General features: G+C 43.0%; 2 protein-coding genes across 2 annotated transcripts in view; one reads left to right on the top strand and one right to left on the bottom strand.

Annotated features, from left to right (window-relative positions):
• Window positions 1-600: 600 nt before the first annotated feature.
• RCVRN (recoverin) lies at window positions 601-5156 on the top strand. Its single transcript, XM_007948029.1, has 3 exons — window positions 601-981; window positions 3451-3562; window positions 5041-5156. The coding sequence occupies exons 1-3, from the start codon at window positions 601-603 to the stop codon at window positions 5154-5156; spliced, it is 609 nt and encodes a 202-aa protein (XP_007946220.1).
• Window positions 5157-13251: 8095 nt separating this feature from the next.
• Window positions 13252-22596, bottom strand: part of GLP2R (glucagon like peptide 2 receptor) — a 119231-nt gene continuing 109886 nt past the window's right edge. The window contains exons 12-13 of the mRNA XM_007948028.1: window positions 21358-21399; window positions 13252-13584 (exon numbers count right to left, since the gene is read on the bottom strand). Coding sequence (XP_007946219.1) covers window positions 13252-13584; window positions 21358-21399 — 375 coding nt within the window. The remainder of the gene's footprint in view (window positions 13585-21357; window positions 21400-22596) is intronic.

Genomic DNA, 22596 nt, shown 5'->3' with positions numbered 1-22596 from the left:
GTATTGCTCTTAGAGAGCTCGGCATATCCTGCGGGTCCTGGCGAGATGGATGAGGGTAGTGGGGAAAGGCCTTGGCACAGGGTTCAAGCTCTGAAGAGTCCCTGTGTGACATAAATATTTAAACATTTGACTACTCACTGAAAGGTTGGTGGTTTAAACTCATCCAGAGGCACCTTGGAAGAAACACTGTTGCACTGCTCCAAAAATGTCACAGCCTTGAAAACCCTGGGCAGCAGTTCTACTCTGCACCATGGGGCCACCATAAGTCAGAGACCATTTAACAGTAGTGGGCTTACTCTGAAGCTCTGACCTCCTGTCCTATCCTCCCAGCATTCTCCCAAGGGACCAAGATCAATCCATCACCTACTTTCAGCTGTTCATTTTAATCTCAAGAGGGTTCTGGGAGCCTGTCCTTCCCCCAACCGAAGCTCCAGGGCCCCTCCTCCCTCCAAGTACCAGACAGAACTGGCCACAAATCCTCCTAATCCTCCGTGTCTTTGTCTCCTGTCTCACGGCAGCACCAAGGCCAGCAGCCAGAAGACCACATCCCACTCACCCAGCCGGTAGCGACCACCAACTGGTGCCCACTTGGCCTCACCAATGGGAAACAGTAAGAGCGGGGCCCTGTCCAAGGAGATCCTGGAGGAGCTGCAGCTGAATACCAAGTTCACAGAGGAGGAGCTCTGCACCTGGTACCAGTCCTTCCTGAAGGAGTGCCCCAGCGGCCGCATCACACGGCAGGAGTTCGAGAGTATCTATTCTAAATTCTTCCCAGATGCTGACCCCAAGGCCTATGCCCAGCATGTGTTCCGTAGCTTTGATGCCAACAGTGATGGCACCCTGGACTTCAAGGAGTATGTCATCGCCCTGCACATGACCACTGCAGGCAAGCCCAACCAGAAGCTAGAGTGGGCCTTCTCCCTCTATGACGTGGATGGCAATGGCTCCATCAGCAAAAGTGAAGTGCTTGAGATTGTTATGGTCAGTCTCTGCCCTTGGCCCTTAACTTGGATGGGGGGCTGAACTTATTCTTGGTCAGGCCTCCTGCTACTGCTGTTGCTGCAGAAGGGGCTAGAGCTTGAGACAGGCTGGGCCAGGTCTGAATGGTGGAGCAGGGGATACAGGCTTTATGGCTCTAGGGCTATGAGTATATGATAATAGACTGATGCTATAGAGGGATGGGCACATTCCCACGGCTTGATTTTCTTCCTAAAGAAGAATTTCCCAGTATTCAGATCTTTTTATGCTCCTTCTCTCCTTTTATCCCTTCTTTCCTTCTTCCTTCCCTCCCCCTCCCTCTTCCCTCTATCTCTTCTTTCCCCCTCCCTCCTTTTCTCCTTTTTTTTTTTCCTTCTTTCTGGCTTCTGTCCTTCCACCCCCCTCCTTCATTACTTTGTTCTTTCCCTCCTTCTTTTACTTCTTCCTTCCTTCAATAAAACGTCTTTCAAACGTAACAATATACATTTAAATTCTATCACAATTAAATCTAAAACCCATAACGTCACAAATATATACAGTAGGAAGATATGAAAGGGGAAAAAAATCTGGGTTCTAGACCTAATTTTCCTCATAACATTTTGTGGGTCACTTCACCCTGTGAGTCTCAGCTTTCTCACCTGTCTCATGTTTTAGAACAATTTAACTACTGGATCCTACTAGAATCTTCTTACAGGCTGACACTGCCTTCCTTCATATATATTGCAACACTCATTTCTTCTCTGAGCATACTGCCCTCATTTGTCGTTAATGTTTTAGGTGTCTGTAACATGGTTTTTCCTCACTGTAGAATAATTCATGAAATTTAGATGTATATGCAAATAAAAATTGCCTTTAATTCTATCACTCAAAGAAAACTACTATTACCTTATTGGTACATACCTTTCTGGAGTCCCTGTCTGGTTAATGCACTTGGCTGCTAACCAAAAGGTTGGAGGTTCAAGTACCCCCCAGAGGCACCTTAGAAGAAAGGCCTGGCTGTCTACTTCTGAAAAATCAGCTGTTGAAAACCCTGTGGAGTGCAGGTTTGCTATAACATACACGAGGTCACCATGAGTCAAAATCAACTTGATGGTAACCGGTTGGTTTTCCTACACCTTTCTGGCCTTTTATCTATGTATTTTTAAACAATTTTAGATTACATATTTATATGTGATTTTTATCATACTTTTTCAGTTACTGTTTTCACATGAGTGTTTTCTAGAGCATTAACTATTCTCCAAAAACATTTTGAATACGCAACAATGCAAAACACTGCCGTTGAGTCAGACTCGACTCATAGCAAACTCACCTTGGGTTTCTGGGGCAGTATCACTACGGAAGTAGATTGCCCAACCTTCCTTCCGAGGAGTGGCTGGTGGGTTTGAACCACCAGCCTTCTGGTTAGCAGTCAGATGCCTTAAGAACTATGCCACCAGAGCTCCTACATTTTGAATAGCTTCTTATAATTTAACCATTCCTAGATTTCTGAGCAGTTAGATGTTTGCTTACTTTTTTTCTATTATGCCAGTCATATTTTTTTAATTTAGTATTTTTATTTATTTTATTTTTTCCTCAAGCCCCCCCCCCCATAGCACTTGCTCTATTTTTCTAATTCCTTTTCTGTGAGGGAGAGAATTTTTTTTCATATTTTATATGATTTGTAATTGCGCTTTCATTTGCACAATTCTCCTACCTTTATGAGGACAAAACAAATAAAATGACAAAGAATGAAGGTTGTGGTGAGTACCCTCAGCTTCGTGTTTTGCCCAGGCCTCCTGTTAAGGGTAGTCATGTGGGAACCTCTTTGTCATCTGGCACATCTTAGAGCGCAGGCTCCCTTTGGGTTGGATTTGAGGTCTTGAGGGTGGCCTGAGACAGTGGCTAAGTCCTCCACTAAAGTCAATTGCCTTGATTCTGACTCATGGCAACCTCATGTGTATCAGAGTAAAACTGTGCACTGTAGTTTAATGGCTGATTGTTTTGGAAGTAAATCACCAGCCCTTTCTTTGAAGGCACCTCTAGGTTGATTTGAACCTCCAGCTTTTGGTTAGCAGCCAAATGTGTTAACCATTTGCACCACCCAGGAGATCTAGCTGAGTCCTCAGAGTCATCTAAGGGATGTTATTCCCAGGAAAAATCTATATGTTGATGCTCCTGAGGAAAAAGGAAGAAGAAATGGAGGAAGGGGATTTTTTTGCACTCTTCCCACATTCGCTGCCAATTCTGAGGATCTTTTGAAAATTCAGATGCCTAGGCCTCACCCCCAGGGATTTTGATTCAAGGTGGCAGGCTGGGGCCTGGACATGTGTATGTTACCCATTACATTAGAGGACATTTAGACCCCGAGGTTATGTGGGCACCAAAGGAGGAAAATCGTAGTGCAGGTAACTCAAAGCCCCTGATGAAGGTTTGTCCAGGGTTGCCAGCCGCTCCTGCTCCTTCTAACGAGTTCATTCTCTCAATTTGGTGCAGGCTATTTTCAAAATGATCAACCCTGAGGATGTGAAGCATCTTCCAGATGATGAAAACACGCCAGAAAAGCGAGCTGAGAAAATCTGGAGATTTTTTGGAAAGAAAGATGATGGTGAATACTTTTACTTCATAGTCTTTGATTTTATAGCCATGAGCTATTTCCTGGAGACCTTGACAAAATGTATCCTCAGTCATAGTTCCTAGGCAGGCCTGGCCACACCTCATCCCATCGTGCATTTCCAGGGCTTTCTGCAGGGCATATGCAGGGCATGGCCACCAGGGCCAGCAGGGGCCAGTTCTGCTGCCACCCTTGAGCTGACAGTGCTGAAGGGTAGAGTAAGAATTAAGGGTAATTAAAAGACACAGAAGCCCATAGAAATCTAATTCGGTTCTGCAAAGCTTTGTTGAACACCTACTATGTCCTAGGTATAGAATACAACTATGAGCAGAAAGCAGCACCTATCTCCTCCTAGAGATATTTCTACATGGAATCACCTTCCCTAGGAGACCAAGAGTTTCCTGGGGAACAAGAACTTTCCCTCATTCTCTTCCATGCCTCCCTCAACCCCCTACAAAAGCCTCAGCCCCAAGTACACTGGTGTCTGGCACAGAGGAAGGGCTCAGTAACTTGTATTTCCTTGAACTGAATACAGTAGCCTACCTTGTAAAAGAGGCATTAGTGGTTCAGTGGTAGAACTCTTGCCTTCCATGTGGGGGGCCGAGGTTCGAGTCCCAGCCAACATACCTCATGCACAGTATCCCCCACCTGTCTTTGGAGGCTCGTGTGTTTCTTATGTTGAACAAGTTTCTGTGGACCTTCTAGACTAAGATGGACTAGGAAGAAAGGCATGGTGACCCACTTCTGAACATCAGCCAATGAAAACTGTATAGATCACAACGGTCTGATCTTGTGTGTGGGGTCACCATGGGTCAGGGCTGACTCAATGGCAGCTAAGAACCACAACCTGGCTAAAAAAACAAACAAACAAAAAAAAAAACTGACAAACCATTCCTCACTGGGGCAAGGCTCTCTCTCGGTTCTGACCCCAAACATAAGAAATAGATCGGGGTGGAGGAGGGGGTATAAGGAGTAATCATGGAGGAGTTGTGAGCCAGGAGTCATAGGGCTGCACTGCCCATGTCCCCATGGTGTCCTACTGGACTCTACCCTCTCACTCCCCTACTTCTAGGATGGACATTGTTCCCTGTTTCTCAACAGACACTCTGGCCCTGACTGTGCTTCACTGTGCTCAGTCCCCCAGAACTTCAGGCTTGAGATCTTGGGTAATATTCAAAATACTGAATAACCAGCAAGGCAGAGGCACCCACTAATCAGAAGAGATGCATAGCATCAGAAGGGCGTCCCTAAGAGTGCCAGACTTTAACACTTCTTTGGCTGAGTTATGGGAGGGTCCTAGTGTCCTGGGGAAGAGTAGGGTGTCTGGGACAGGGTGGGGTACTCTCAGAGACAGCAAGGACTCAATATTTTAATAATAGCTGCAGCCATACTGGGCTGGACATAGTGGCCAATGCCAGCATGATTGTATTTTGAAACAATCTTTTTTTTTTTTTTTTTTCCCCTTCATGCAGATAAACTTACAGAGGAGGAGTTCATTGAGGGGACCCTGGCCAATAAAGAAATCCTGCGACTGATCCAGTTTGAGCCTCAAAAAGTGAAGGAAAGGTTAAAGGAAAAGAAACCCTGATACCAACCATGCAGCTCTCCTCCCTCTTGGCACAATTTACATAAAGACAATAGACATACATAAACACTCATAGCTACATAAACACATACACATGCTCTCTAGAGGCAGACAGAGGCCTCCAAACTCACAGTACAGCTCCCTGCCAAACAGAAGCAGCTTTAACAGCCCACTGGTTCTTGCTTCTCTGTCTTTAGTGCCCCTCCCCCAGCCCCACCAGCCCATGCCTCCAAGGTAATCTCAGGATCAAGTAATCAGAGCCCAAATTGTCACCCATTGTAAGCTCCTTTGTTGGATGCTGGGTAAGCAAGTTCCAATAAATGCATGTGGAGCTGGCCCACAGCTGGATGGGTTGTTCTTGAATTAGAAAAAGACATTATTTCTGCCTACTGAACCGAAAAGATGATACATTGCAATTGTATTTGTAGGCCAGAATGCTGGGACTGTGGTGGGAAGGAGATAGACAATGGTCCTATTTTCTCAGAGTTTGGAAGACCGGAGTGGGATAGGCACCTTGAAGAAGCATGACAGATGCCTGGGGTTACTATAGAGATGTGCAAAGCATTGTGGGAAGATATAATGGGAGTGACTGGCTTAGGGGGATCAAGAAAGAAGTTCCTGATGAAGAGACCTCTAACCTAAAACCCAGTGAGGACCGTGGTGGGGGGAATGGTGGATGGAGAAGGACTGCTGAGATCCTGAGTCAGGAATGAGACTTCAAGGTCAAGGGCTGTGAGAAGGCTGGAGTAGCTGGAGAGCAGTGCAGGGAGGTAGCATGAAGTGTGATCTAAGCCTAAAATGTAGGCAGGGGCCAGACTGTGCAAAGCCACCTTTGTAGACCATGGTATGAAGTTGAGGCTTCACCAGGGGGGTAGTGGGTACCATTGTACAGGCTGGAGTAGGAGGGTTATGTTTGTAAGAGAATCCTCTGGCAGTGTAGGAGAATAAATTGAAGGAAAGACTGGAGGCAGAAAGCTCAACAAACTTTGCAATTGCCCAGGTGACCTGGGCCAGGGGAGTGGCAGTGGGGTGTATGACTGGATCCCTTAGGAGATATTTAGGAGACAGAATCCATCTGACTGGCTGTGGGGGAGGAGGAGGGAGGAACACGGATGTTTCTAACTTGGACACTGGGTGAATATTGATGCCATTTACCAAGATGGGAAACCTAAGGGAAGTTGTTGGTTTCAGTAAATGATGAGGGGTTCAGCTTTGGACATGATGAGGGGTACAGACAGAAGCATGGCTGAGGCTACAGATTTCAGAAGTGAGGAAAGGGAGGCCCAGAGGCAGGAAGAACTTGCCCAAGGTTAGTCAGTAAATGGGTAAAGGCAGGACCAGAGCTACCACTGCCAGCACTTCCCGCTCAGAGCTCCAGGGCCCAGGACATGTAAGAATGCCATCAGTAGGCTCTACAGGAACATTGTCTCCATTGATGTGAAGGCCTGTTGATTCTTTAGCCTTAAGTCCCAAGATGAGGGCAGAAAAATTGACAGCTGCTCTGGGTTCTTGCCTGACCTCTATAGAACCCCCTAGGGAGGGAGTATTCATTTGACGGCATTGTGGATGTTCCTCAAACCCTATCCCTGAGCTTTAGCCACTTCTGTGACACATCACCATGACCCTAGAGCACTTCTATTTGTGGATGGAGAACATGAGAATAATCCTAACACTCACTGTTGGGGTGTTTTCTGTGAGTCAGGCATCATATTGGATGCTTTATAGGAATTATTTCACTGGTGTAGTTGTTATTATCCCCCTGTTACAGATGAAAGGAGCTTCACTGGTGCTGTGGTTAAAGCATTGGGCTACAAATCAAAAGGTTGTCAGTTAAAACTCACTAGGCACTGTGCTGGAAAAAGATGAATCAGTCTGCTTCCCTAAAGATTTACACCCTTGGAAACCCTGTGGGACAGTTTTATTCTGTCCTACAGGGTCACTATAAATTGCAATCAACACAATGGTAAAGGGTTTGGGTTGGGCTATAGATTAAGACACTGAGGTCAGGACATGTGAGTAGGATGTAATACTAAACCTTCCAGACTCCCTTTGATTACACTGAGCTGTGTCAATAGTTTCTACCTAGACGTGATAGGATATAATAGAGAGAGTTCTGGGAGTGGGGATGGGACTTACATAGCATGAAGTCCAGTGGTTCTGGAAGGAGGAGGGTTGTTACTAGAATCAGTTGCCTACTGTGCCCCAGCAGCATCAGGGGCAAGTTCAAGGGGAGAAAAGGGACCCAGAGGCTAGCTCAGGGTGGTCTAGGATATAACCAAAGGGCCCAGTGCCTCACTCCAGTGTTCTTTCCATCATTGCACTCTACCCTACATGAGTGAGTCTGATTGGTTGGGGTGTGAGGCTGGGGGCTTTTCACTTTTCTCTGAGGTCAGGCTAACAGAGTAAAAAACAACCAAAAGATATCAGTTGCCATCAAGTCAGCTCCAACTCATGGAGGTCTCATGTGTGTCAGAGTAGAACTGTGCTCCACAGGGTTTTCAGTGACTGATTTTTCTCTTTCAAAGCACCTCTGGGTGGTCTTGAACCAATCTTTTGGTTAGCAGCCAAGTACATTAACCATTTGCAACCCCTCCTTGGGTTTCTGAGGCAGTATCTCTACATAAGTCCAATCTTCTTTCCAAAGAGTGGCTGGTGGGTTTGAACCACCAGCCTTCTGGTTAGCAGTCAAATGCCGTAGGCGCTATGCCACTAGAGCTCCTGCTAAAAAGACAGATAATTCGTAATAAAGTTCTTGTTGGTCTGTGGCCCAAAGACAGACATAAAGAGGACACTGGCTCTTCTACTGGCCAGTGGAGAACCTAACTCAAACATCTATTGTTACCTTGAGGTGGCAGGGACACTTGGGCTGTACAACGCTCTGGCAATCTAGGTGGGGATATGCCAAGAGAACCAGAGAAAAGTAGAAAATCTTACTTGGCTGAAGGAAAGAGAAGGAGGTAAATGTGATTGAGAGCTGTGACATCAAGACTCTTCCAGATACAAAGGACAGAAGACTTGACTTGACACAAACTGTGGTGGCACAAATGAAAACTTATTGGCTAACCTGACTGAAATTCCAAGGATAGTGCCAGCTTCATGTCTGGCTTAATCTAGGGGCTCCAACAATCTCTCAGGGTTTATTTCTCCATCTCTTGCTTCTACTTTCTGCTGTGATGGCTATATTCTCAGGTGCGCTTTCCCCATGCTAGCAGAATGGCCACCAGTAGATCCAGGCTGATTCTTCATGGTACCAGTTGCAGCAAGACAGGGGAAATGTCTCTCTTTTGAGGGTTCCAGTCAAAGTCCCAGGATTGCCTCTCATTGGCTCTGACTGGATATATACCCATCCTTGAGCCAGTATCTGGGGAGGATGTTATTAGCCACAGGTTTTCATGCTCACCCCTAGAGCTATGTATGGAGTCAGGACAGGTCAAACTTCATAGACTAAAAGTGAGAGATGTATAGTTTTCAAGAGGAAAATTGGAATGCTATGAGCATAAGACAGAAGGAAAGTTGGGTAATCTACTTCCGTCGTGATATCACCTCAGAAACCCAAGGAGGGGTCGCTATGAATCAGGTCTGACTCGATGGCACATAACAACAACAATAACATGAGCATAAGAAGGGTGGGTTGTAGAAAAAAATATTCACTAAAGTGCTTGACTACTGCAAAAAAGGACAAGGAGGCCACATATTCTGACCTCCTAGAACCCCACAAGAGGAAGGTAGAATCACCGTCAGTAGCCCAAGGCCTATTCCTGTGAGGCCAGACATGCTGCCTCCCTCCATCCCTTTCTCCAACCATTCCTCCCAAAGTACCCACCACCTCTCTCCTGGGTTCAATAATTCGCTGCAGTGGCCACACAGAACTCACAGATTATGGGGTTTATTAGGGAAGCACCAGGCTACAGGAAAAAACTCTCAGTCTCTCTCCCAGCCCACCGTCTTTCAGCCAGAGAGACTTGGCTCTCTCCCCTAGCAGTGCGTGTCCCTCAGTGTCTTACTCAGCAATGCGTGTCTCTTGCGTCTCTTTCCCAGCAGCACATCTCTCTTCCGGAGTGCGTGTCTCTTTCGGCAGCATGTCTTCCTCAACCAGCAGTCAGAGTTTGAGCCCGGTAGAGTGGTCAAACTAGCCAATCATAGCATCAGAACTCTAAGCACCTGAGAGAGAGTGCGAACCTCCCAGAACATTGTTTTGTGCCACTCCCAAAAGAAATACTCCAGGTGGACAACTTTAGCAATCAGTAGCTCCTCAGTTGTTCATAGCAAATCCCACCTTGGAGTTTACAAAGACTTATGGGTAGAAAAGCCACACTAAGTAATTTACTACACCGCAACTACTAACTGAAAGGTTGGCAGTTCAAACTCACCCATAGACATTTTGGAAGAAAAATACAAAAGGTCACAACCTTTAAAACCTTACGGAGCACAACTTTACTGTGTACACATGGGGTCACCATGAATCAGAATAGACTTGATGACAACAGGTTTGGTTCTTTTTGCTTTTGTTTTTTAAGAGATCTTGGGGCTTTGCTGGTTCAGTGGTAGAATTCTCACCTTTCTTGAGGGAGATCCAGGTTCAATTCCCAGCCAATCTACCTCATGCACAGCCACCACCCGTCTGTCAGTGGAGGCTTGTGTGTTGCCATGAGATGCTGAATAAGTTTTAGTGGAGTTTCTAAACTAAGACAAACTAGGTAGAAAGGCCTGGTGATCTGCTTCTGAAAATTGGCCAATGAAAGTCCTTTGGCTCACAACAGTCCTATGATCTGCAACTGACCAAGGGGCTGGTGCAGGACCAGGCAGTATTTTGTTCTCTTGTGCATGGAGTCACCATCAGTTGGAGGCCCACTCAAAAGCAGCTAACAACAAAATACTACACAGATGGAAGTCCTAGGAATTTGATCTTCAAAGAGGTACTACTGGTTACAAAGGAAGCCTTCCTTTCCTTCCCCTCTGCCTAGTCCAGAGTTCTCAACCTTGGGCCCATATTAAAATCCCTCAGGAACTTATAAAACTACTAATGACCAGGGCCACCCAGATAATTTCAGTCAGAATCTTTGGGGTAAGGCTCAGCCATCAGTGTTTTGAAAATGCTTCCCAGGTGATTCTAATGGGTAGTCAGAGCTAAGAACTGCTAGCCTGGGGCTTCAAGGACATAGGTAAACTGATTGACCTAAATGACTGTCTAGAAATGACTTGCTTTCTTTCCTTCTGACCTCTACCTTTGGTCCCTCCCCCTCTGCCTACTCTTTTGGTAAATGCCCTTCCTTCCACCTCCGGCATGGAACAGTGCACTGGACTCTCCAAGGGCATGAGAGACCTTCAGCTGCAGTGAGAAACACATGTAAAAGAACTGACAAAATACAAACAAAATGAAATAAACACAATTTTAATAATTAGCAAGGCAGGACTAAACAGTGCATGTATGCTACTCCGTTTGTGAGTGTAGGGCAGAGGACACATTTATAAATGCTCTGAAAAACGATGTTCCTCCTGACTTAATCCCAACAGCATTTGATGCTCCTGAGAGAAATTTCTGTCCTGTCTCATTGAACCATTGTGTACAGAGCACCTACTCTGTACCATACTGTGGCCGGTGACTGCTGGAAGTTCCAAAAGGTTCTCTATGTTTAGGAGCATAGAGGCTGGTGAGAAATGTCAGGGATAGTTGCAGTAAAGGGAAAAATTAGAAAGACATATATCTTAAAGCTTGAACTACAGATAAATCTGGATACCAAAATATATACTTTTGCTTAATTATGCACTTGCCTGATGCCTTTGCTTCAGTTTCCTGTCCTACAAAGCAGGGCTGAGACAAGGGCAAGGTAAGTGAGATGCTCACCACGGATGCAAAATTTAAGGAAGCTCCAAAAAACTCATTAACCAGGGAAAATATTTTAATGCAATATTTTAAAGATTAACTTAAAAAATAATGCAAAAAGTCATAATGAATACAATATAAAAATTTTAAATAATGTCAGGATCCATTAATGCACTTATACAACCCTTCCTGACTCACCTCACCCTAAACCCAGCCCTGATTTTAATAAAATGTCATTACTGAAAATAAGTGGCTGCCCTGAGGGCCATACTTCATCAATTTGATTTTGTTTAATATTGCATTAAAATGTGTGTCTGGATGACTGAGGTTTTTGGCACCTCCTTTAACTTTGTGCTGGAGGAGAGGGCCTCACTTGCCTCCTTCTAGTCCTAGCATTGCTGCAAAGTAGCCTTCACAATAGAGTTGCCAGGTGAAGTCCATGATGCCCAATTAAATTTGAACTTCATGGGATATATTTATACCAAAAAGAAAAATTCACTGATTATCTGAAAGTCAAATATGATTGAGCCTCCCATATTTTTATTTTAAATCTGGCAACCCTAATTGATAAGTATCATATTACCCCTAATAAATGGGTAGTATTTAGTCCCATGGCAACATACCCCACCCACCTATGTACACATCCATTTTCACACTATAAAAAGCAACACATCTGAGCATTAAAACACTGTTTTCATAAGATGTTCTTCCCTTGGTCTTCCTTCAACCTCTTGCCTTATAGTTGCAGATACGGAAAGCATGGTTCTAATTACCTAAGCCCTCCTCTCAGCCTGTATAGCTTTCCTTCCAGTCAAAGTGCTGTTGTTGTTATGTGCTGTCGAGTCGGACACAACTCATAGCGACGCCTCCTTGGGTTTCGAAGCGGTATCACTACGGAAATAGATTGCCCAACCTTCCTTCCGAGGAGTGGCTGATGGGTTTGAACCACCAGCCCTCTGGTTAGCAGTCGAGTGCCTTAGGCACGATGCTACCAGAGCTCCTACAGTAGAGAGCACAATTTTGAATCACTATTGAGTCAGATCCGACTCCACAGCAGTGAGTTTGGTTTTGGTTTTATTGACAGAGTGGGTCCCACAGCCACGCCCTCATGAGCCCTTGCCTCTCAGTGCCTCCCTCAGTATATCTACATTTAGCCTCACTCTCTCTTATCATTCTATATGGGCCCCTCCCACTTTTAGCACCCATTCCTGTGTGGGGATGGAGGTCTTATTAGCAGGGGACTCATGTCAGGAGAGCAGTGGGCAAACATTCTGAAGCATAACATGTAGCTGTGAACTTGCTAATGGCCAACCAAAAATGGTCAGGGAAATATATATACAGGGGAATGGAAGGCTCAAGAGAGGTCAATTTCAGAGAGGAGGTGTACCACAGAGGCAAGGAGAGGAACAATGAAAGCTTCACAGGGACCCTGGGGCCTGGGACATGGGCCAAGCTGTAGAGGAAGGCTGGGGCCTCAGTTGTGATGGATCAAACAGAACTTCTGCTTACCCAAAACAAAGAATTGAGACCAAGATGAGGAGGAGAAACTGGACGAGAAGGGGAGGAGAGAAGGACATATGGGGTTCTGGCAGACTATGTGGGGCTACACGTTCTCAGTGGGGGGCAGATGTACAGGCAGGACCCCTCCCACTTCTTCCTGCTGTGAGCCAGGCCAAGGAGGCTATGAGCTTCCTCAGACCCCTGTCAAATGTTTTCAAAGTGTATACTTATATGAGAATTGCCTTGCTTGTGAAACAATCCAATTCCTGGCCATTGTCCCAGACAAATTCTCTCCAAGAATTTCTGGTAGGACTCTAGAGCTCTGCATTTAAAATACTTCCCAGGTGTTTCTCATACACCCTAACCAAACTCAGATGGAAACTGTGTTCTGTGAGGTAAAGCAAGAGATTCTGACCAGCCTCTATTAAACAGGAGGCTGCTCTCTATGTAGGGACCTTCTCTTTATGTAGGGCTCTGTTCAGTTGCATTTAGGGCCAGGGCCCAGGGACTGGTCCAGATCATCCTGACAAACATGCCCAGTGCTGTTAGAGGATGACAAGGGCAGGCAGAAAGCTATGAGTGTTAGCACAGGCTCTTCCATAATGAGCATGAAACCTCCAGACAGACTTTGTGTCAAAGTGTGCCTTGTGTCTGGAAAGAGTATGGATTCTGGACTCTTAGCAATGTCCACCCAGCTGTTTTTCTGTCCTCAGCCCTCTCAGTCCCAAATGTCACAAGTCCCCACGGAGCAGAGGCAGGGCATGGCCTCCTCCCTTAGATCTCACTCTCCTCCAGAATCTCCTCCAATGTGTTGGCCAGAGTGAAGTCTCCCTCACTGCTCTCAGACAGGCTGGTGCCTCGGGGCCAGGCAGTGTTGCCTCGGTGGGGCCGGGTGCCCAGCTCACTCTGCGTGGCCAGGTGTAGGAGTTGTCCACCACTACCAGGTGAGAGCTGCAGCTTCTGCAGCGTCCCAGCACCATCTTCCTCTGAGAGCTTCTTGGGACATTTCCCCAGGAACCTGAAATTCTTCTCCAGGAACCAGTCTCTGCAGCCCGAGTGGCGGGCAAGCAGGAAGCGGACCCAGTGCTTCCTCAGCTCAGCCTTCACCTGCCAGGAGAGATAGGTGAGGTTAGTGGCTTGGAGTCCTCTAGTCATGTGTCCATTTAGCAAATATTCATTGAGTGTCAACTCTGTGTCACTCATGGGGAAGTTACCTTGTAGTTGGGAGAAACAAAAAGAAGCAAACAAAAACATGTGAGTATTTCATATGGTAAAAATATGGTGAGATCATTAGGCAAGGGAACAGGGTAAAGAGACAAAATGTTCAGATATGGTATTCCAGAAAGGACTCTGCAGAGGCAGCATTTGAGCTGAGACCTACCTGATGGATAAGGAGCCAGCAGCAGCATTGAGCAAGAGGGTTAAAAGTTTACTGTTAGCAAGCTTACATTCTACACCCACAGAGCTTCCTGGTGGTCTAATATGCAGGGTCTACTAAAATAATTACTTCAAAATAACCAATGTTTATTCAATTTGATGACATTAATGATAAAACACTACAATTATAATGTGGATTTTTTCTCTACAGTCTTGATTAAAATGGGATGGTTTGTAGAACTGGTATTCAGTGAGACTTGTAGAATCAGTATTCAGGGCCTAGAATAATTTAATCAAATTAAATGTATTCTGTGTCCTCCAAGGGATATATCTGGAGTCTCAAAGGGATCATTGTTCAGAATTATGAGGAAATGTTTAGGCTTTGAAATCTGTGTTAAATATCAGCTAGCACTTAAATTGGGTCCCTGAGCAGCACAAATGTGCTCAACTACTGCTCGGTTTGAGCTTGACTACTAATGAAAAGTTTGGTGGTTTGAACCCACTTTCACAGAAGACAGGCCTGGTGATCTGCTTCAGTAAAGATTACAGCCAAGAAAACCCTGTGGAACTCAGTTCTACTCTGTCACACATAGGGTCACCATGAGTCACTATTGTTTTGATTTTGGTTTAATATCATGGCTAGTATAAGTCACGGTCTGTTTTGTTGATATGGGACCTTAAAGTTGGGGAAAGGGAAATTGACCTTGAGGGGGGGAAGCAGATAGACATCATGATTTCTACTAGTACTGATTCTGTATTTAGATATATGGTTGTCCCTCGGTATCTGCCGGGGATTGGTTTCAGGTCTCCCTTGGATACCAAAATCCACAAAAATGACATCTAACTCAAACTCACTGACATTGAGTAGATGGACTCATAGCAACCCCTCCTTGGGTTTCCAAGGCGGTATCACTAGGGAAGTAGATTGCCCAACCTTCCTTCTAAGGAGTCACTGATAGGTTTAGTATTTGCATATAACTTACACACATCCTTCTATATAAGTTAAGTTATCTAGAGATCATTTATAATACCTATACGATGTAAATGTTGTGTAAATAGCACTTTACGCAACCTCTTACCCTTTGAGGGATTGCTTTGACTACTTCGTTGCTTTTTTGTTTTTTCCCAAAATGTTTTAAATCCTCAGTTGGTTGAATCCATGGATGTGGAACCTCTGGATATGGAAGGATGATTTACAATATTCACCTATTATATTCAACTTCTGATTTTCTGAGAGTTATAAAAATTTGATATAACTTAACCCATAACAAAAGAAGAAACTGAAGATGCATTTAAAAACAAAACAAAAACTCCCAACAAAAAGAAACCCTGACCCAGGGAAAATTCCACCAAACATTCAGAGAACAGTTAACACTAATTCTATTTAAACTATTCTGGAACATAGAAAAGGAAGGAATACTCCCTAATTCATCTATGAAGCCAGCGTAGCCCTGATACCAAAGCCAGGCAAAGATACCACAAAAAAAGAAAATTATATCCCACATGAACGTATAAACAAAAAATCTCAACAAAATTTTCATTAACAGAATTCAACTGCATATCAAAAACATAACACATCATGAACAGGTGGGATTCATACCAGCAGTGCAAGAATGATTCAACATCGGAAAATCAAACAACATAATTACCACATAAATAAAACAAAAGAAAAGAATCATATGATCATTTCAATTGATGTAGAAAAGGTATTTGATGAAATCCAACACCCTTTCCTTATAAATAACTCTCAGCAAAATAAGAATAGGAGGGAAATTCCTCAACATAATAAAGGGCATTTATGCAAAACCAACAGCCAACATTACTCCCAATGGAGAGAGATTGAAAGCATTCCCCTTGAGAACAGGAATGAGACAAGGATGCCCATTATCATCACTCTTACTCAATATTGTACTGGAAGTTCTAGTCAGAACAATATCGGAAGAGAGGGAAATAAAGGGGATCCAAATAGGTAAGGAACAAATAAAACACTCCTTATTCACAGATGATATGCTCCTATACATAGAAAATCCCAGAGATTCCGCATGAAAGTTATTGGAACAAATAGAAAGTTTCAGCAAAGTGGCAGGATACAGGATCAACGTACAAAAATCAGTTGTATTTTCCAACACTAATAAGAAGAACACCAAAAAGGAAATCAAGACACAATATCATTTACAATAGTCCACAAAAGGATAAAATACTTAAGAATAAATCTAACCAGGGACATAAAAGACTTAAGCCAGGAAAACTACAAATTATTACTGCAAGAAGACAAAAGAGACATGTAAATGGAAAAACATACCACGCTCATGGACTGGAAGACTAAATACTGTGGAAAGGTCAACACTACCCAAAGCAATCTATAGATATAATTAATCCAGATCAAATCCCAGTAACATTCTTTAGCAAAATGGAAAACTAATGTCCAACTTTATCTGGAAAGGAAAAGAGGCCCCAAAGAGCTAAAGCATTATTAAAGAAGATGAACAGATCACAGAACTTACTAATGACTCAAGTCATCTTCACTTTCAGCAAACAAGGTTGTGTTGTCTGCGTGTTGCAGGTTGTTAGTGAGTCTTCCTCCAATCTTGATGCTGTATTCTTCTTCACATAGGCCAGCTTCTTGAATTATTTGCTCAGCATACAGATTGAGTAAGCATGGTGAAAAGATACAACCCTGATGCACACTGTTTCTGACTTTAAACATGCCATGTCCTCTGCTGTTTGAATGACAGTCTATGTACAGGTTCCTCATGAGCACAATTAAGTGTTCTGGAATTCCTATTCTTCTCAATGTTATCCATAATTTGTTATGAACACTGCAGAATACTTTACATAGTCAATAAAACGTAGGTAAACATCTTTCTGGTATCCTTTCCTTTGAGCCAAGATCCATCTGAAATCAGCAATTATCCCTCATTCCACATCCACTTCTCAATTCAGCCTGCATTTCTGCAAGTTCCCTGTCAATATACTGCTGCAACTGTTTTTTAACTATCTTCACCAAATTTTACTTGCATGTAATATTAATGATATTGTTCGGTAATTTCCACATTCTGTTGGATCACCTTTCTTTGGAATGGATGCAAATATGCATCTCTTCCAGTCAGTTGTTCAGGTAGCTGTCTTCCAAGTTTCTTGGCATAGATAAGTAAGTGCCTCTGGTGGGGTGTCTGTTTGTTGAAACATCTCAAAGGGTATTTCATCAATTCCTGGAGCTTTGTTTTTTACCAATTCCTTCAGTGCATCTTCGACTTCTTCCTTCAATACCATTGCTTCTTGATCATATGCCATCTCCTGAAACAGTAGAACATTGACCGATTATTTTTTGTACAGTGACTCTGTGTATTCCTTCCATCTTCTTTGGATGTTTCCTGCATCCTTCAATATTTTTGCCCATAGAATCCTCCAATATTGCAATTCGAGGTTTGAATTTTTTCTTCAGTTCTTTCACCTTGAGAAATGCCAAGTGTATTCTTCCCTTTGGGTTTTCTAAGTCCAAGTCTTTGCACATTTCATTATAATCATTGACTTTGTCTTCTCAAGCTGCTCTTTGAAATCTTCTTTCAGTTCTTTTATCTTGTTATATCTTCTGTTTGCTTCAGCTACTCTCCATTCAGGAGCAAATTTCTGAATCTCTTCTAATATCCATTTTGGTCTTTCCTCTTTTCTTATCTTTTTAATGACCTTTTTCTTTCTTCATGTATGATGTTCTTGATGTCATCCCACAACTCATTTGGTTTTTGGTTGTTGTTGTTCAATGCTTCAAATTCATTCTCAGACAGTCTCTAAATTCAGGTGGGATATAATCAAGGTCATATTTTTTGCGCTCATGGACTAGATTTGTTTTAATTGTCTTCAGCTTCAACTTGAACTTGAATATTAGCAATTGATGGTGTGTTGCACATTCAGCTTCTGGCCTTGTTTAGGCTGAAGATATTGTGCTTGCAAATCACCTCTTTCCACAGATGTAGTTGATCAGGTTCTTGCATATTCCATCTGGCAAAGTCTACGTGTATAGCCACCATCTACATTGTTGAAAAAATGTTTGCAATGAATAAGTCATTGGTCTTACAAAATTCTATCATGTGATCTCCAGCATTATTTCTTTCACCAAAGCCATCTTTTCCAATTACCAGTGATTTTTTGTTTCCAACTTTTGCATTCCAAATACCAGTAATAATCAATACATCTTGGTTGTATATTTGCTCAATTTCAGAGTGCACAAGTTGGTAAAAATCTTCAATTTCTTCATTTTTGGCTTTAGTGGTTGGGTGCATAAATTTGAATAATAGTAGTATTAACTGGTTTTCCTTGTAGGTGTATGGATATTATACTATCACTGACAGTATTGTACTTCAGGGTAGACCTTGAAACATTCTTTTTGACTATGAATGCAATGTCATTGTTCTTCAAATTGTCATTTCTGGCATAGCACACCGTCTCACTGTCTGATTAAAAAATGGCCAATGCCAGTCCATTTCAGCTCAGTAATGCCTAGGATATCAATCTTTACATGTTCCATTTCATTTTTGACAACTTCCAATTTTCCTAGATTCATACTTTGTACATTCCATGTTTCAATTATTCATGGATGTTTCCAGCTGTTTCTTCCCATTTTGAGTCATGTCACATCAGCAAATGGAGGTCTCAAAAGCTTTACTCCATCCATGTCATTAAAGTCAACTCTAATTTGAGGAGGCAGCTCAGTCATATTTTGAGTGCATTCTGACTGAGGAGCTCATCTTCTGGCACTATATCAGACAGTGTTTCAGGGCTATTCATAAAGTTTTCCACTAATATGTCAGACAGTATTTCACTGTTATTCATAAGGTTTTCACTGGCCAATTCTTTGAGAAGTGGATGGTCCCTTCCTTCTGAGTCTGTCTTAGTTTGGAAGGTCCACTGAAACTTGTCCACCATGGTTGACCCTGCTGGTATTTGAAACACCAGTGGCATAGGCTCCAGACTCATAGCAATATGCAAGCCACCACAGTACAACAAACTGACGGATGAATGCTGGTGTGAGTAGTTACAAAGGTAGATATGTATGCTATATAGGTATGGAAGGGCATATGGGAATACATGTGCATACGTACACAAGTATAGTTGTGGACATTTGTATGTACACATTTATATGTGGGAGCCTTGGTGGCACAGAGATAAAGCACTTGGTTGCTAACTGAAAGGTCAGTGGATTGAAACTATCAGGTGCTTTATGGGAAAAAGATGTGGTAGTCTGCTTCCATCAAGATTTAGAGCCTTGGAAATGCTATGGGGCAATTCTACTCTGTCCTATGAGTCAAAATTGACTTGACAGCAGCTAGGTTTGACTTTGGTTTGTAAATGCTGCATATACATTCATATATATATATATATAATAGAACATATAGGGGACATGGTTCTGGAAACTTAACAACAACAACAACAACAAAAACAAACTCACTGCTGTCGAGTTGATGCTGACTCATAGCAACCCCTCCTTGGATTTCCAAGGTGGTATCTCTACGAAAATAGATTGCCCAGTCTTGCTTCCAAGAAGTGGCTGATGGGTTTGAACCACCAGGCTTCTGGTTAGCAGTCAAATGCCTTAGGCACTACGCCAATCCAAATACCTTATGGGACTTGAGTTACTGGGCTTGAAGCCTAAGGACCACAGTCGTGGAGGACAACTAGGTTAACTGGCATAGAATAGTTCATAAAAATTAATGTTCTACATCCTAGTTTAGTGAGTAGTGTCTGGGGTCTTTAAAGCTTGTGAATGGCCATCTAAGATACAACTACTGGTCTTTCCCCATCTGGAGCAAAGGAGGGTGAAGGAAACCAAAGACTGAAGGAAACAATTAGTCAGTAGGACTAATGACCCCCACAAACCACAGCATCCTCTAGCCTGAGACCAAAAGAACTGATGGTGTCCAACTACCATTACCAACTGCACTGACCAGGGATGTAATAGAAGGTCAGAGTTATAATGGGAGAAATATATAGAACAAAACTCAAATTCATAAAAAAGACCAGATTTACTTGACTTATGGAGACTAGAGGAACCCCTAAGACTATTGCCCTAAGTTAATCTTTTAACCTGGAACTGAAGCCACTCCCAAAGGTCACCTTTCAGTCAAATAATAGACTGGCCTATGAAATAAAAAATAATAATCATGAGGAATGTGCTCCTTAGAACAATCAACTATAGGAGGCCTAATGGGCAGCATTTGCCCAAAAGCAAAGATGAGAAAGCAAGGAAGGACAGGGAAACTGGAAGGATGGAAATGGGAAGCCAGGGTGGAAATGAGGAGAGTGCTGACATGTTGCAGGGATAATAGCCAATGCACGGAAACATTTGTATGTAAATTGTTGAATGGGAAACTAATTTACTGTGTAAACGTCACCTAAAACACAATATAATGTTCAAAAAATTAATTTATTCTTTCATCAACTTTTCCTTCTACTCTAATAACTGGGCAGGCTTATTAGATACTTCTAATAAAACAGTAATACAGGTTCTCCTAAATCTAAAGTGTACTTGGGGGATAAAAATAGTTTACATTCTAGTGGGAGGAGACTAAAATAGATATTTAAACCTGGGATGGGAGAAGGGACCAAAGGGGACTGGAAACTCCACCAACTCCTGGAGGCAAGAGAAAAACCTGTTCTGGCCTCTGTCCCTCCGCTTTACAAGCCTCTTCTCAGGGGAGCAGAGAGCTGGTTGGGGCCATGCAATAATAATAATAAAAGAAATAATCAAAATTATTATGTATTGAGCTTCTACTATATGCTCAGCCTCCCTAGGACAACACTATGAAGTAACTTCCCCTAAAAAACCCACTGCTATCAAGTTGATTCTGATTCATAGTGACCTTTTTAGGACAGAGTAGAACTGTCCTACAGGGTTTCTAAGGATGTAAAACTTTACAGAAGCAGACAGCCTCATCTTTCTTTTTTAGAGTGGCTGGTAGTTTCAAACCAATGACATTTTGGTTAGCATTGAGTGCTTTAACCACTACATCACCAGAGCTCCTTACACTATGAGGTGTGCATGCATGCACACACTGCTATCGAGTTGTAGCCGACTCATAGTGACCCCTCCTTGGGTTTCCAAGGTGGTATCACTAAGGAATTAGGTAGGGAGTTATTATTCCCATTTTACAGATGAGGAAACTGAGGCTCAAAGAAGCAGAGCACATACATGGATGAACTTAGACTTGAATCTAGCTTTTTGGACTCCAGAGTTCAGACTTATTTCCTCTGTTTCACTTTAATATTCCTAGAATATCTCCAGCAGGGCCAGGAATGCAATCTGAGTTTCTTCACACCCATCTTAATGCTTTCTTCCAATGTCCTGAAGCTGCCTCCACTGGATGCTCACAAAACAATCTTGTCCCAATGCATGCTGGTCCCTGTATGTGCCCCTATAGCACCATCACATAAACAGAAACCTCCAGGGGCAGGAGGACCCAAGCCCCAGTCTTACATGTGACCAGGATGGCAGCATGGAAAACGTACCTCTCCATTGGCAAAGCAGTACTGGAAGGCCACAAGTAATCCCTGAAACAAAAGGAAGAGGTATGAATTGGATTCAGTGTCTGAGAGTTACTAGAAAAGTCCAAAGGCCTGCCCAAGACAGAGTAGCACCCAGAAGAGTTATGTAGCAACAATGCTTACACTGACTAAAGTTAGTCTTACTGGTTACACTAACTTGAATTTATATGAGTCTCTTCTTGTTCTGACACCCACCATCCACATCAGTCTAGTTGTTTGCTTAGGTGTTCATGGGTGCTCACAGTCAATGATGATTAAACCTCAAAGATTCTACATCATTCATTCAATTACATAAATAATGTGCTTGTACTCTGTGCAAGGCCACTGTCCTATTCCACTTGTCCATAGAGAGTCTTTCCTTTTGGAAACTAATCCATTCTGGAACATGGACAATCTTGTGGTCTCCATGTTCCAGAATGACCCTCATCACAGTAATCAATCAGATAAGCATGTGACCCCAATCAGAGTTCTATCACTGGGAAAGAAAAGAGGGTTGTATCCTTTTCTCTGGATTTGTCAGCTTTTTAGAAGACACAAGCCTGGAGATACTGTGGCTATCTTCCCAGCTACATGGAGAAAAACATCTGAAGATGAACCCAACACAGAAAATAAGAGGCAGAGGTGGTGAGAGACAGATTTCTGATAATATTGTTTGAGTACCTGGGTTATATCCGATCCTGAAATTTCCATTTATTTAAGATGATAAATACCTTTTCCTTTAAGTCAGAATGTTTTTTAAAAAATTAAAAATCAGATCACTACACTCTGATGGTTTCCTACTACACTTAGAATAAAATAAAACTCCTATCTATGGAAGACCCTAGATGATATAGGCTCTGTGTCTCTATGCCTCTGATTTTATCTTGTATCATGCTTCTTCTCAACTACTATATTTCAGCCATGTGGACCTTCTGGCTTCCTCTAACATGTCAAGCTCATGAATTATTTATCAACTGCCACATAAAAAAAATCACCCCAAAATGTAGTAGATAAAAACTATAAATATTTATCACCTAACATACTTTCTAGCAGGCTGGAAGACCAGGAGAAAGGGGATAAAACCCAGGAAGCCAAAGAGAAGAGCAATCAGCCGAAGGGATTAGATGAGGAGGGGAAACTCAGGGACGCCCAAAGAAGCAGGCCAGAAGAGCAGGAGAAAGGGGATTAAAAGACAGGAAGCCAGACAGAGGAACAGTCAGCCAC

The sequence above is a fragment of the Orycteropus afer genome, unplaced genomic scaffold, assembly GCF_000298275.1.
Source record: "Orycteropus afer afer isolate SDZICR_OR568_19922 unplaced genomic scaffold, OryAfe1.0 scaffold00199, whole genome shotgun sequence".
Classification (NCBI taxonomy): domain Eukaryota; kingdom Metazoa; phylum Chordata; class Mammalia; order Tubulidentata; family Orycteropodidae; genus Orycteropus; species Orycteropus afer.
This window is presented reverse-complemented; position numbering and strand designations above follow the sequence as displayed.

Excerpts from the sequence above, each read along its gene's own strand:
- RCVRN (XM_007948029.1), top strand. The coding sequence starts at position 601 with ATGGGAAACAGTAAGAGCGGGGCCCTGTCCAAGGAGATCCTGGAGGAG. Across the intron at positions 982-3,450 it reads AAGTGCTTGAGATTGTTATG|GCTATTTTCAAAATGATCAA; the intron begins GTCAGTCTCTGC and ends AATTTGGTGCAG. Across the intron at positions 3,563-5,040 it reads TTTTGGAAAGAAAGATGATG|ATAAACTTACAGAGGAGGAG; the intron begins GTGAATACTTTT and ends CCCTTCATGCAG.